Raw genomic sequence first — 17,068 nt, 5'->3', positions numbered from 1 at the left:
TCCTGTTGCAGTAGCATCCTGTCATTACTGTCATTAACAACCCTGCCAACCTTTATATCATCTGCAAACTTGGACGTTGAGCCTAATATACTTTCATTAATATTACTGATAAATATATAAAACAAAAATGGGTGCAACACCAATCCCTGAGGCACTTCACTAATAACATTAGTACACAAAGAGCATTGCCCATTGATTACCACTCTATCTTTTCCCACTCAATCATCCACAGCAGAAAACTGCCCTTAATGCCACACTGCTCCAAATTGTACAGCAGTCTTATGTGCAACAGTATCAAAAGCTTTTCTGAAATTCAAGTATATGATATTAAAATTATTTTTTGCATCCAGTTTGTAGTATCCAATCAAACTGGTTAGACAAGATTTCCCCATGCCATGCCTGAACTATAACTGCAGTCTTGTCTAGATGATCCTGCATTACTTCTTTAACCAGTGACTCCATTATTTTTCCTGGAACAGAAGTTACACTAACAGGTTGGTAATTATTCATGTCACCCTTTGGTCCCCTTTTAATTTTCAATGTAACTTCCCTGAGCTTCAATACACTTGTTCCATTTTGTTGACGATGAGGAAATACTAGACAAACTTCTTTGTCCTGTCCAAAGAACACAGAAACAGCAGACTGTAGTTCATTATCATCAGCAAGGTGATGTCCTCTTGTGTTTTTCTTGAGATGTCAAAACATGAAATAGTCAATGGAGGCCAAATGAAGACTGTAAGGTGGATGGTTAGTAAATTCTGTAAAGCCACAGTCTCTCAAAGCAGCACACCTCTAAAAAGTTTTCTACAGCGTTTTTCCTTTATGATATCCCCTAGGTTGTCTAGGAATATATAAACTCATACGCCGACCATTAAATAAAATTTTTACTGTAACTGAAGTTTATACAAATAATATCAAAAAACAAAATATTTACAACAAACTGATGATTATATATTACGGAATGCTAAAAGCTAAAATAAAATCATTTACTATAAAATATGCTAAAATATAAAAGTTAAAAGTGCTAAAAAAAACCAAAAAAAAAAAAAAAAAAAAAAAAAAACAAGCCTGAAGCTTTCGAGAGCGTCAGCTCCCTCCCTCAACAGTAATAAGACTTCCTGCAACATCTCTTTATATAGCAGGCTCACGGTACGTCCACACATGGTTCTATCGGCACAGGGGCAGAAGCGGAAATGGTTCAGGTACGTGGCAAACAAAATCGTTCATCCGAAATTGCTTCAAAAATAGGATGAATACGCATACCTCTGTCTCTATTTATAGTATTCTTACTGGATGAGCCAATCCGTAAACCCTCGGGCCATTTACGCTCCCGGTATCCACGCGCACGATCCATAATAATAGGGGAGATTTGATGCTGCTTCTCCGAAAAATGTTTGGCCACAGCAGACTTATTATAGTCAGCGGTTCTTATAGCATTTAAACGTTCCCCCAGACGATTCCTGAGCTGTCGTTTTGTTTCCCGCACAATCCGGGCATTCTATTCTGTAAACAACTCCACTACTGAGATCTTTCGGTATACGGTCTTTAACCTGGGACACCGCTGTGCCCAGCCTCTGCCCATAGCATGTCTTATAACCCCGTAAAATTCTCGCCAGATGTTCAGTAAGGCCCGGATAGTAGGGGATGTATGCGGTGGCTACCAGGACGAATGGCTCCCTACGTTCAGACACTCCTCTGCTATATCCATCCAGGATCCTCTGAGGGTATCCGCACTTTCTAAGTTCTGCCGTGACACGGTTAATTTCTTTTTCTTTATCCTCAGAAGTGGTACAGTGGGATCCTGCTCTGTCAAATAAAGCTTTCCTAGTAAATTGAATAAACTGGGAGAATCTCCCAGTTTATTCAATTTACCTCAGAGGTGGAAATGGATGGTACCCTGTCATTTTTAGCTGTATTGGTCTCTAGGGTGGGTTCTAGACTTAAGACGTCAGTTTTTAAAAAACCCATGTGTAGAGCCAATACACCCACTATAATTCAGCACAAGCTGGACAATACAAGAATAGTGTAGTAAAAGCTTAATTTGACAGAGCAGGATCCCACTGTACCACTTCTGAGGATAAAGAAAAAGAAATTAATCTTGTCACGGTAGAACTTAGAAAGTGCGGATATCCCCAGAGGATCCTGGATAGATATAGCAGAGGAGTGTCTGAACGTAGGGAGCCATTCGTCCCGGTAGCCACCGCATACATCCCCTACTATCCAGGCCTTACTGAGCATCTGGCGAGAATTTTACGGGGTTATAAGACACGCTGTGTGGAGCTTTCTCGGCAGAGGCTGTGCACAGCGGTGTCCCAGGTCAAAGACCATATACCGAAAGATCTCAGTAGTGGAGTTGTTTACAGAATAGAATGCCCGGATTGTGGGAGTGTTATGTGGAGGAAACAAAACAACGGCTCAGGGATCGTCTCGGGGAACATTTAAATGCTATAAGAACCGCGACTATAATAAGTCTGCTGTGGCCAAACATTTTTCGGAGAGGCAGCATCAATTCTTCCCTATTATTTATGGGGACGCTATTATTATGGATCATGCACGTGGATACTGGGAGCGTAAATGGCTCGAGGGTTTACGGATTGGCTCATCCAGTAAGAATACTATGAATAGAGACAGAGGTATGCATCCGATTTTTGAAGCAATTATATTAAGGTCGGATGAACGATTTTGTTTGCCACGTACCCGAACCATTTCCCGCTTCTGCCCATGTGCCGATAGAACCATGTGTGGACGTACTGTGAGCCTGCTATATAAAGACATGTTGCAAGAAGTCTTATTACTGTTGAGGAAGGGAGCTGACGCTCTCAAAAGCTTCAGGTTTTTTTTTTTTTTTTTTTTTTTTTAGCGCTTTTAACTTTTATATTTTAGCATATTTTATAGTGAATGATTTTATTTTATTTTATTTTAGCTTTTAGCATTCCGTAATATACAATCATCAGTTTGTTGTAAATATTTTGTTTTTTGATATTATTTGTATAAACTTCAGTTAAAGTAAAAATTTTATTTAATGGTCGGCGTATGAGTTTATTTATTCATAGACATGAATTTTCCCGACCTCAGAGGCCTCTTTCAGGATCCCTTAAGTTGTACAGTAGGGATGCATATGACTCTTTAGTGACTGCTTGTGTTCTAAGTAGTAATGTACAAAATTTCCTGAGCATCCAAAAAAAATGATGGCCATAATCTTGCCAGCTGAAGGTTGTGTCTGAAATTTTTTGCAAGGGGGAGAACCCTTGTGCTTCCATTGCACTGATCCTTGCTTGGTGTCGGGGGTCCCAGTGATGAACTCATGTTTCATCACAAGTAACAATTCTGGAGATGAAAATTTCATGATCTCTTCCATAAAGCTCAATTTTCCTCACAACACAGGGGTCAGAAGTCTGGGGACCTACCTTGCATTGCCCTTACTCATCCCAAAATATTCATGGAGGATGGTTATAACTGGTCCCTCAGATATGTCACACTTTAAAAAATTGGGATATCTTTTAAAAATAATTGCTGGAGTGGTCGCTGTCACAGGCCTTCCTGAATGTGGATCATCTTCCACGTACTCTCTACCCCACTTGAACTGTTTTGACCAGAATTTCACCTGGTACTGTGAAGGTGCACTGTTCCCACACACAGCCACCATCCTTTTATGAATGGCCTTTGGCCTGTTTCCTTCTTTTGTGAGAAACATGATGACTGAACGATGTTCCAATTTCAACAAATCCATAATTTGATACAGGTATCTTCCTTCTTTCTGTTACAGCAGCACAAACTAAATACATAGTAGGATAAAATTAGGATGATTCAAGTTGAGATATGTAGGAACATCACTGAAATATAACTATGGGAAGTATGGGATTTATTGAACATCCCTCATAGTTGGTGGCTGATTGCTGAAACAAACTTTCATCCGTTGTTGTGGAAGTTGATAGCTTAAATAAGTTTAAGGAAGAACTAGACAAACTATTGGAAGGAATGAATAGATAAAATGGGAAGTGTCATTTTTTTTGGCTGATGCTGTGTATGCTTGCTTATACAGCATCAGACAAAAAAAAAAAACCCATCATTTGCCATCATTAATGCCAATACCATAAAGTAACAAAGTGATTAAAATTAACAAAAAAAAAAAAAAAAAAATTGAGGCCTATGAAAAACTGTCAATTAAAATATAAAAATTTTCAAATATTTTTTGAAGTAGCCAAATTCTATTAGTGATAGGATATCTGTCTATTTGGAGCAAATGGATGGGAAGGTTTTTTTTTTTTTTTTTTTTGGCTGATGCTGTATAAGCTTGCTTTCTTGCATCATATGCCTCTGCTAATGCTAATTTGCTGCATCAACTGTAATGGTGATGATGAAATCACAGAACTTCACTGTATTCCAGTATCACTACAGAATGATTAAAAAGTTGTGCAACTAAAATATCAATAATTAATTTATTAATTCTTTTACTATCAGACTATATAGTATGAATCAGAGCTGTAATACTCAATATGTTCTACGTTGATAATAATATTAGTAAATTAATAAGAGGAGTTTACCTCAATATAGTACGTGGAACACTTCCGTATGATACCCTCCAGAAATTAAAACGGAAAAAAACGAAAAAAATCGACAACTTACCGGTACATTAAAGTAAAATATAAATAATTAAAGTAAATTGATTTTGATTTTGAATTGTGTTAAATTGATTATTTAATTATTTATATTTTACTTTAATTATTTATATTTTACTTTAATGTACCGGTAAGTTGTCGATTTTTTCGTTTTTTCCGTTTTAATTTCTGGAGGGTATCATACGGAAGTGTTCCACGTACTATATTGAGGTAAACTCCTCTTATTAATTTACTAACTATCAGACTATGTAATCAAGTAATTATAATAACTATAATAAATAAATGTTGAAAATGCCCACCTTCTTGAATACATATACAGATTCTTTTCTTCATAATTGAACATTTGTGATAATAATTTCATTATATATATAAGCTTCAAGTACCTCCAATGTGTGGGGAGGATTATTTTTATACACTTTGTGCTTCAACTCCCAAAGACATTAAATTTGAATATCTTGGGGATGCCACAAATTTTTAGAAATAAGATGATCACTGAAAAAAGTCCTTCAGCATTGCCACTACTACCCTGTGTGTTAAAACCAAACAATGTTTGTCACTTTTGAGTAGAGCAATAAAATAAATTATTTCAGTATATGTTTCTTTCAACTATGTTTTTGAAGAAAGAGAGAAATCCATTCAATAGGTGATGTGAAATGGCACTCCATACCCCAATATACTCCATACCCTGAATAAAACATGGTTCTAAATGCCAATTCCATTTAAATCAATAAAGGTGTGAAATAACTGAAAATAAAAATTTTTTATTCTTTATCAAGTGAACTTTGTGCATTACATGAATATGACACAAGGAAGGCCTAACTTTTTAAAAGCCCTTTGTGTGCTTGAATAAGACATACCTGTTTGCAATGCAAGTCTGCTCAATGATTTTTTTGGTGACAGCAATAAATGTTGATTAACATCAAGTTTTTCCTTGTTAGCAATGAAGGGCAGTATTTTTATTTATTTATTATTATTTTTTTTTAATCACAAATGCTTCCCTGTTTAAAGAAAATGGGTTACTAATTGTGAAACTGCCAATTTATTTGGTACTGGTGAATTGAGATATTTTTATAAAATTCAGCTTTGATGTTCACATATAATTTTGAATAAAAGTATTGTTAAAAATCATATATAGGAAATACTGTATAGAGAACATGTTATAGTGGCTTTGTCACAAATAAACCCATTTCAACCAGTATTTCTGTAAATGTAAATCAGCAACCACATTTCTGCATGCAAAGGTACATTGTGTTGCTTCTGTGAACTTGTAAGAAATGTGCATAGTTACCAGAATGAGAGGAATTAATTCCTTCATTTTGGGATATGCAAAATTTTGAATCACTATATATAATTATTGTAAAACCCACACATACTCCTTCTAATATGTCATAATATCTACATATATAATAAGATTCTACAATTAAAATTTTAGAAACATAACAGTAATTAAATTTGTCAAGCATCAATTAATGAATTCATCCCACATGTTTGAGCCATCAAAAATGAATTTTTAGAAATTCATTTTTCAAAAATGAATTTTAATTTTAAAAACACTTGGACCATGAAATAAATACAGCAAAATAATTAATGCCCTTAATAGGGTCATAGGTAAGGCAAGATGCTATTTTTCTCCTATGAACCTCACCATCCGTATAACAAAACAAAAAATAAAGAATAAAAAAAATAATTTAAACATAAAAAATGTAAAGAATAAGAAGAAAAAGAACCAAAGCAACACACACCCCAGGTGAACGAATGCATGACCCCTCACCCAAAGAGAGACATCTACACCCTGAAGAACAAGTACTAAATAAAATACTATTAAAAGAAAACTGGAAACAAACCACAAAGAAACAAATAGTCCAGAAGCACATGTGAACCCTGTAAAAGGATCATATTTCATTCATTGATTGCTATCTTAGCAAATTATCAGTGAATGTCCTGATGCACCCTGGGCATTACAAGAAATAACAAACCAAACATAAAATACACTGTAGCGACCATCTTCTATGGAATAAATAAGGAAGCATAATAAAAAAAAAATGCAAATTTAACTGCTGACTTCTCTAATCAATGAATCAAAATTAATAGATCATAAAAAATAGAGATTGAACTTAAATAACTCAAACAATTAATTATTGTTTAAATAGTTACTACTCAAACAATTTGATTCCCCATAATGAACCTAAAAATAAAAAGAGGATTTTATTGCAATAAATGAAATATAGCACAAAAATAATATCTAATAATTTTAAAGAAAGGAATTTAATCAAAATTTGGGTATTATTATTACCTGTAAATAATACCTTCTGAATGAAGATAGCCCAAAGCACTTGTTATCTCTGCTGCATAAAACCTTGCTCTTGGTTCTGGAAAGTAGCGCTCTCTTTGCAGATGAAAAAATAACTGCAATAATTTAAAAACTGTTAATTTTAATAAAAAATGCAATTTCTGATTATTAATTAAATTCTAATTAAACTCTTTTTTGATATTCAGTGCTTGTAACAGAGATATTACTGTTTGAAATATTTTTTGATAATTTATTTCAGAATATTTAATTTATCAGCTTTTCTCTTTAAAGTCAGCATTACTTATAAGCAGTATTTGGAATGGAAAACAATGAACTTTATGGATTCTCAATTGTATGAGAAAGGAAGTATTTAGCTCATCTAGAGAAGTGTTTCATTTAATAATGATTACTTCAATCCTCCGTAGCCGAGTGGGCAGGAGCGGGAGTGCAGTAGCACATGCTCTTTGAGTAGACCGGAATTCAAGCCCCTGACAGCGTGGCAGATTATGGTCCATTTCCCTCAGCATGAATTTTTGAGGAGGCTTCCATCCTGCAGTGGGTTGATAATGGCTGCACTTTACTTTTTACTTTTTTTTACTTCAATCCTCAAAGACAGAAATGGGGTAATCATTAATCCTTTTAGCAGTGAATGTGTGCATCAATAAGTTTTTCTGATAGTAGGAGCTATGAAGTTGTTTATTTATTTATTTTTTTAACATAATTTTTAAGTTTGTTTTTATTTTGACTTGATTAGAGCAGAACGAAATTATTACTAATATTTTCACTCTACTAATTTAAATAGGATATTACTTGCAGTAATATTTTATTCATTTAAGTATATATTACTTGGTTCAACTTCATCAAATTTAGAGTCCCCCCCCACCCCAATCTGGCACAAATCTAATAATAACAGCCAACAGTGATCTCTTTCTCCCTTTGATTTTCAAAGTTATTTTTGTGCTTCCATTATCAAAACTGTCTACTGTTAGTTGTAAAAACACAGATAACATATGGCAGTACATGCTGGATGATTTCAAAATAATTTGAATGTTAATGGTAATTTGTCTGAAATGACCTTGAAAAGTATAAATATACATAAGCACTGCTAAAAGGTTAAGGCAGATTTAGATTTTTAATCATCCCATGAATACAAATAAGAAAGAAAAGTTCATTTTAAAAAAATGAACTTTTCTCTGTGATGTTTTAAATTAGATTTATTAGTAAGTCAGGAAAATTTTCAGCAAAATTTTTACCCAGTTAGTCCCAATATCTGTTTTTGAATTCTGTCACTGTTCCAGGGTTTAGGTTCTGAGAAATTCTCAGAAGTGGAAAACCCATTATACTGTTAGGGAGGAACCTGCTGCTAATGGTTCTAAAATGCAGAAAATACTTTTACACCGATAATACCTGATACGATCCTTAAAAGAAAGTAGCAATTATTCTTGATTAATATGGCTTATACGGCAAATTAATAGGCTATTATTGAAGTAATGCAGAATCATAGTGGAAATTAAATGCAGAATATTTTTGATTGTTTGACCAGAAATAATAATAAATCACTACTGAGGCTATTAACAAAGTAAAAACAATTTAATAATAAATTACCAAGAAAATATTAATTATAATTACAATTATCATTATATAACTGTTTATCAGAATTTTGCATCATTACGCACAAATTAATGATAAAAACAACATTTAAAACAGCTAAAAAGATACGATGAAGTAAAATGTCATGTACTTTAGTCGCATAACTTCTTGGTAATATAGTCTTGAACTATTGGGCATCTTTTGGAGATGGTCTTTGAATGGCCAAGGAGAAAGGCTGATATGTTATTCTGTCCCTTCTTTTTGCAGTGCAAGCTGATTCATGTAGATAAGTAGGTACTTGTTTCATTCTGTAGAGATATATTTAGTGCTTCTCATGTTATTTGTAATGAAATGGTGTAGTTGGGTGAGAAAAGAAACTTGGTGAATCTATGGGATTGTGAACTACTTTTAGTGACTTGGTGTGAAGTATTAACTGGCCTATATTTAGTACTTCTCATGTTGAGTTGTAATGAAATGGTGTAGTTGGGTGGGAAAAGAAACGTGAATCTATGGAATTGTGAACTACTGTTAGTGACTTGGTGTGAAGTATTAACTGGCCTTATACAATGTGCTTTCAGATTTTAGTGTTAAACGGCTTAGGCCAAAAATATGAAAATAATCTCACTTTAATTTGGTTTTGCAGTATTTTAATAGAATTTAAAAAATAATCTCTCAAACATGCATTTTTAAATGTATTTAACTCAAACAATTATTGGCAAAACTTGAAATAAACAAAATTAGTGTTCAATTGGATGAAAAAAAAAAAAAAAAAAAAAAAACTAATTTTGCTTCAAATGCTTTGATGTCAAAAAAGATATTGCAAACAACTTTCATTCTTCCTTGTAACTTAATATTAAGTTCATTGAGGTGTTCCATTATGTCAGCCAAAAACGGATAGTTCAAATCATTAAATTCAAATCCAGTTCAAATCATTAAATTCTGGGACTGCCTTTTTTTTTTTTCTCACTCACCAAAAATTTCTATTTCTAATATAGTTGAAGGACATTACATAGTGGTTTTTCCATGAAATCTAGTTTTTCTATAATGACCACTCTTACACCACATGAATATTAAGATAGTTTATTTAGCTACTAACTAAATCCCTATACATTAAGGCAAATTAAGGTCTACTAACTAAATCCTTATACACTAACAACAGCCTATGTATGGTCCGAGTATGGGTTCCTTGCCGGAACCCATCCTCAGACCATACACACAGGCTGTTTGCCAGCCTCCTGATTGCCTGATGTCTCAATTCTGACTGGGCATTCTGCAGAATGAGCAGTTGGAATTGAGACTTTTTGGAAAGGGTGCACAGTTGGCAAGAATTCTGTAGAATTGATACATTCTTCCTGTTGTTGTTGTTGTTCCTTTTAATGAACAAACCGCAGGCAAATCTTCAGTAATATTAAAATCTGCATCAATTTCTCTAATAACAATTAAAAAGTGTGAGGTGTCAGCAGTATCTGCATCATCCAAATCTACTGGCAAAAAAATCCAATTTTTTAATGTTTTTTGCAAGTGCAGACAATATCTTTGCCAATAAGAAATGTTTGTTTCGTCATAGTATTCCTTGACAATGACTGCCATTGTCTCTCTGCATATTAGACACAATTTTTCCTTGAGACTAATATAAAAATATAGTAAATTCCATTTATCCTTAAATACTTGAATTTCTGAATCAACCTTTCTTTTCTTTATTTCACTCATTTTTGCAATATGGGTTAAAATTTTTCAGTTCAAAAATATGATGAAACTAATGTAACAATGTTAGTTTTTAAAAGAGGATGCACATCTTTCCTGCACTCCAGTGATATTAAACAAACACTGTACGTAAAATCAACTGATGGAGGGGCGGCATTCCTCCATGTGGTGTGGGCCACACCTCAACCCCTGCTAATGTTGGTTCACACCTGGGTGGTCACCCACAGTGTGTTGTGCATGGGCGTTATACCCAGGATTACTAACAGTCCCACCATTGTGAAGGTGCAAGCAGAGGATTTGGATGTCACAAACTGTTTGGACTTAGCCAAAATTGGGTCCACTTGACTTGAGTGTCAACGGAATATCGGTTCCATCAGCGTTTTAGACCCCCCCCCAGGTAGCAAGCATAGCTTGTCTGGCATATCTGAGAGAAAGTCTGCAACAACCTCAAGAACCAAACAACCTATTTATAACAGATTGTACAAACAAAAAGCCCAATAAACTGAAAACTGCATATTGTTTTTGTTTTATGGCTGTCACCTCTAGAATTCTATGTGACCTTCAGAAATGTGCTTTAGAAAAATATCACAGAGACTACTGGGTTTGTTCGGAAACCATGAGTGAATTTCAGATTAGTTTAGCTCTAGATTCGGTAAGAATAATGTCAGTCCAAAACTGTGTGATTTATTATTTTTCTCAATTTTTTTATGGTTTTATGGTTTAATGTGGGGACTTCAACAATTTATGACATCAAGAAAACTAATGCTATAACATAATTTTCATCGATTATGGATAGTGAAGGAGAACCTAGCAGGAAAAAGACAATGTTGAAACCTGAAAATGCTGCTTTAGAGAGTGCACTTTATTTGTGGTTTCTTCAGAAGCAAAGTTTAGTTTTAGATTTTAAGGCAAGCGCAGGTTGGCTTAAAAACTTTAAACTGGGACAGGGTATAAGTAAACTAGACATTCAAGGCAAGAAACTTTCTGAAGACAAATTGGCAGCGGTGTCCTTTAAAAGTAAGTTTGCTTCAGTTAAAGCTAATTACGAGAAAGAAAACTTTTATAATGTTGATGAGTCGGGCTAATTAACCTATTATTAACTTATTAAAAGCATTACCGAGAAAAAACCCTAGCCACTAAAATAGAAAAATGCCTGTACCAGGTTTTAAGATGAGAAAAGAGCGACTTACAATTGCTATGTGTGCAAATGCCACTGGGATGCACAGGTTGTCCGTGCTCATTATCGGTAAGTCGAAAAAACCAAGAGCATTTAAAAAAAAACTCTTTCTAAGTTTCCTGTTTCGTATAAAAATCATAAAAATGCCTAGATGGATGTTTCTGTTTTCCAAGATTGGTTTCTAATTTTATTTAGTCCAGTAATAATATATAATCTGGTAAGATTAAATTTATATAATCTTACAGGAAAAATTACCCGGTTCGATTATCCGAAAGATATCTGACATCAATTATTTGAGATAACTGACACTACTATATTTTGTTTCATTTTCCTCACAGAAATTAATTCCCATACCATTTCAGAATTTGCCAAAGAAGCTTAGATCTCAATTTTATGACAGATTCAGATGCATGTTCACAGATCATAATTGTAGGTCACAAAAACAAAAAGCTGTTTTCCAGCCGTCTCAAATTAACTGACTTATTGATATAAAAAAAAAAACGTCCTATTTACCAATAAGCATTCTCTATTTTTTTTAAATTCTATAATAAGAATATTTTATGTGAAAACACAACACATGCACTTAATTTTTAATGTTTTACTAAATAAGATAAAAACAAATTTACCTCTCCACCATTGACAAAATCCAATACAAAATACAACTTGTCTGGTGTTTGGAATGAATAATGAAGGCCTACAAGAAAAGGATGATGCAAGTTTTTCAATAATACATTACGTTCACTCATTACATGATTCTTCTCATTGCGTTTCAGTATCATTTCTTTGTTTAACACCTGTGAAGAGATTTGTATCCACATAAAAAAAAGTAATAATTTCAAAAGTGCTGATTCAATAAAAATCCACACAAATATCATCAACACTATATTGCTAGCCCCAGTTTAATGCAAGGAAAGAAGGCTTAAAAAAAAAAAAACAGCAGAAAAGTTAAATATGCAGTTTTTTATTCAAATATGTAAAAAAAGAATCATTTTCAATAATGATAACTATTTATAATATACCAATTCTTCATTTCAAAAAACATAATACAACAAAGTAAAAATAGGCTCTAAGAAAAATATTAATAAACATTTATATGCATGCAATACAATTGTTTAATATCTTTTAATTATTGGTTAAATCTCTTTATAGCAGCTTGCATAGAATGAGAAAAACTGTCATCGTTGAAAGGACATTATATAAATAGTTCATAAAATCAGGAAAAGAACAAAGAAAACTTTGAACATTTAATTTAGTTCTACTAATACGATATAATATAATCTAATTCAGAATATGTACCACAGTATTTAAGAATATGAAGCCTGTACATTTTGCAGTAAGATTAATTTGTAAATTATGTATGGTAATTACTGTACACAGCAGTACATATGTACAGTATCTATGCATATACATACATACATATCAAGGCCTAATCCGAGATAGACAGGGCAATTGCTTTCAGATTTTAAAATAATCTGTCAAAATGCATTGTTTGAGTGGCAGAGCTTGTTTTAAAGGAGAATAATGAAGGTGCACAACAACCATTAATTCATTTTTGCAGTTAGGTTGTGATAAAAAAAAATTACATACAAGTTCTAATTCTTAATGAGTTCCCTTCAATGAAACTTCTGGCTCAACCAAGGTAGGTTTCTCTTCTTCATCACTACAAATTGCAGGTTCCATTACATCTATAATGAGTTCCCCTTCTCATATATTTCTTGAAATCATCAATATCCACATTCACTTTGGTGTAGCCTTCAAAATACATTTCCTCGAAGTTTAAGTAATGATACACATTCTCAAAAATTTCACTGTTATCGGCCTTCTTCATGATTAATAGAGGAAGAAGCATGCAAAGCTTCATTCGCTGCATCATTCAAAGTGACAAATCCAGCATGTTTGAGGCAGTCACTTTTTTTGACAACTTCAATCTCATCTGAAATACACAAATAATTGCCAATAGCAAGTGAATTTTGCATTTTCAGGAAACAGCACAATTTTGTTTAATAATATTCTTCAATGTTTTTTTCTTCAAGCACTAGATTACACTGTGATTAAATGGCTGAAGAAATTATGTCATATTAGAATTCCAGGTACTCAACAGTGATTGCATGTTGACCTTTCACTTGGCAATGAGAAGTGCAGTTATCCACAAAGCAAAATTTTTCCATTCTCCCTGCGTATCTTGTGATCAAAGTCTCTGATCCAATCTTCAGAGATTTTTTGATGACATCCAAGCCTTTTAGTTTGCATAATACATAATTGACAATGTATTCAAACCTTTTAAACACCAAGCATTTGGGTTGTTGTTGGATTTTTAGGAGCATCGGGCAGGGCAGGGCATTTGGGTTTTCCCAACAATTAAGAGAGGAAATTTCTCTGTGCCAGACATGTTTGCCACCATGAGAATGGTAATCCCCCCCCTTTTTATCATCACTACATTCTCACCTTTAAATGTAAGTGCTTTATCTAGTAACAACTTAAAATAAGTCCAGTTGTGTCAGCACTAAAGATGTTGTTCTGGTCAGATGTCAACAAAACATTTTTTTAAAATGATTCTCTTTCCAATCCTTCGTAGTTTCATGTGCTGAAAGCTGCACTTTCACCGCACACTTTTGAGAGACAGCACCAACAATGAGTTTCAAATTTCTGGAAGCATCCACCAGAAGACATGAAATCATTAATGTTCATCCAATGCACAAACACTTCAGGCTTAGTTTATGGGATTTTTTTTTGCATGCATCATCATTAGCCATTCTCCAAAATTACCTTTTAAAGATTCAAATACATTGCCTTCATGCACTGGTCCTACCTGATACAGAAGAAATCTCTAAGATTTCAATATTTCAGAATAGTAAACAATGTAAGTCTAATGTATGCCATTATCTATAGCTTTTAAAATCTTAATTTTATCTGTGGTTGGCAAAACTATCTGCTTTATAGTAGCGATGTTGATAAACATATGGTCTATATATACCATATAATGAAAGCAAATTTCATTATGCCAACAAGCATGAGAAATTGCCAATTAGCAATTTATCATCATTAGCTTCAATAAATTAGCATTCTTTCATTTTGAAATGTGAACACTGTAACAGAAAAATAAAAAAATAAGACATTTTTTTTTTTTTTGTTACAGTATTCACATTAGAGTAGTGGAAATTTTTGGATTGTTATAGAGAATTTATTCATTTTTCAAGAGGGTCACTATAAAGAATAGTTCAACTTCTTTTTTGTAGATTTAAAAGTCGTATCCACCAGAAACAATTTCACCAATGAAAAAACTATGAATATGATTATTGTCCATCATACATATCATCAAGAAGAATTTATCATACATATCATGAATTCAAAAGGGACTGTACAATTAACAAAAATGAATCTGGGTTTGGCTTACCCATGATTATGGATAATCCAGACCCATAATAATGAAATGAGGTTATCAAACTGCAGACTAACTGATGTTACCATCAGCAAATTGTAAACTGCACAGATATCACAATTCTTATAACAACAGGTCAATATTTTAATGGAGATTTCAGATGAACAGTAAAGAATCACAATTAATTAAATGGACATCAATGTGGAACTTATTAATAAGGTTTAAAGTTGAGTTAATTAATGAAGGGAAGTTGTAGGCTTTTGCTGCACTAGCCAAAAAATAAAATAAATAAATAAATGGAAAATATAGAAATAAATAATAATAATAATAAAAAAAAAAAACAACTTGTGTTTCCCTCCTCATAGGTAACTTATTCCAGTAATTAATAACTCGCTGGGTAAAAGAAAATTTCCTACAGTCCAGTCCAAATCTCATTCCCTGTAATGAGAATTTACGAAAAAAAAAAAATAATAAATAAAACTGAAATATTTAAAAACTGGGAGCAACTGATGATGTTACCATCAGCAAATTCTAAATGGAAAGCATTCCAGAACGTAATCATTGAAGCTATTAGGATTTTATACCAACTACAAAATACTATTTAAGATTTAGGCCTAAATGGATGTCAGATGAACTAATGAGACTTGCGGCAGAGAAAAAAAATGCATGGGATGCATATAAATTATTAGGTGATACAGAAGCCTATGGTACATATAAACTAGTCTGCAATCAAGTCACAAAAGAAGTTAGGCAAGCTCAGGCAGATTATGAAAAGTCCCTGGAAATGCATGCAACAAAGACTTCTTCACTGATGTTAACAGTAGAATGAAAGAGCTAAATCAATATTGGTCCAATTGACGTCAATTATTTAACTGTTGACGATGCCGCTCAAGTTGCCAACAAAGTGAATAGGTATTTTACCTCTACACCAACAAATGAGGAATTCTTTAGGGAAGAGGATGTCGGAAGTTCAAACTCTTAACAGGGAGCAAAATGATTTTGTTGATAACTGAGAGGAAAGTGGAAGAGAAAATTTTGAAGATAAACATAAGAGCACTTAGGGTGACTAGGATGAATCCAATTACATTAAGGGAGGAAGCAAGGAGGTATGCAAACCCTCAGCCACAATTATGAGGATATCTTTGGCTTCAGTGGAAGTTCCTATGGACTCGAGATGTCTGAAAGTATCCCCAATACAAAAAGGGGAATGAAAAGGTAATATGAGTAATTACAGACTTGTTAGTTTAACTTCTGTTCCAAGGAAAATAATGGAGTCACTGGTACAAAAAAATATATTGCAGGACCATCTAGACAGGAATGCAGTTATACTGCAGTTGCAGCATGGATTTGTTAAAGGGAAAGCTTCTGACTAATCTGACTGGATAATATGATGGAGCAACAAAGGAAGCGGGAGCAAAAAATAATTCTGATATATACTTTATGAATTTTTGGATTTTTTTTTCATTAAAAAAAAAAAAAAATGAAAATAAACAGAACATAAAAAGGCTAAGGTAAAGAAAGCCAACAAGAGAACCACAGGAAACTTTCACCCGTCAAAGGCGTTTTCCAGTATCGCAGCTTCTCCCTGCATTCTCAGCAAAGAGATGGTGTGTGTTATCAGTAGTGGCAGTAGAAGTCTACAATGATGTATTAATTAGTTTTTTCTTATTATTCAAAGCAGATTATCAGAATTCATGAGTTGGCTGAAATTTACCTATGAGTACACCCACCAGACTGCCTCAATCTTAGGGTGTTTATCATCACCCCCATCCTGCTATTTTAACCCAATACAAAAATGACTTCAACAGACTGTGTGTGTTATCGGTAGTTGCAGTAGAAGTCATTGTCCTATCAGGTTAAAACAGTGGTAAGGGGGGAGGGGATAAACAACCTAAGACTGAGGCAGTCTGGAGGGTGTACCTGTAAGTAAATTTCAGCTGCAAAGGCATTAACACTTATGAATTCCAATAATTTGCTTTTAATAATGGGAAAAAAACTAATCAATACATCGTTATCGACTTCTACTGCCATTACCGATAACACACACACCATCTGTTTGAAGAATGCAGGAAGAAGCTGCGGTACCGGGAAACGCCGTTGCTGGGTAAAAGTTACCAGAAGTTTCCTGTGGTTGTCGTTGGCTTTCTTTACCTTCAGCGATAAAAATAAACAACAAAAAAAAGCTTATTTTTTTCAATTTTGTAAAATTAAAGTTTTACTAGTAAAATTTTGCCTTTATTCATTTTACTATCTCCTCTCAGAGACTTACTGATCTCAATCAGGTTTCCTCTAATGTGCCACGAATGCTA

General features: G+C 33.6%; 1 protein-coding gene across 2 annotated transcripts in view; it reads right to left on the bottom strand.

Annotated features, from left to right (window-relative positions):
• Positions 1 to 17,068, bottom strand: part of LOC150087431 (serine/threonine-protein kinase Sgk2-like) — a 268,124-nt gene that overhangs the window by 119,234 nt on the left and 131,822 nt on the right. For both annotated transcript variants that reach the window (XM_090372067.1, XM_090372068.1), the window contains exons 8-9: positions 12,007 to 12,174; positions 6,913 to 7,025 (exon numbers count right to left, since the gene is read on the bottom strand). In XM_090372067.1, coding sequence (XP_090228193.1) covers positions 6,913 to 7,025; positions 12,007 to 12,174 — 281 coding nt within the window. The remainder of the gene's footprint in view (positions 1 to 6,912; positions 7,026 to 12,006; positions 12,175 to 17,068) is intronic.

The sequence above is a fragment of the Mastigoproctus giganteus genome, chromosome 4, assembly GCF_048544385.1.
Source record: "Mastigoproctus giganteus isolate SK-2022 chromosome 4, ASM4854438v1, whole genome shotgun sequence".
Classification (NCBI taxonomy): domain Eukaryota; kingdom Metazoa; phylum Arthropoda; class Arachnida; order Uropygi; family Thelyphonidae; genus Mastigoproctus; species Mastigoproctus giganteus.
The sequence above is the reverse complement of the archived record's forward strand: the minus strand, read 5'-3'. Positions and strand labels throughout refer to the sequence as shown.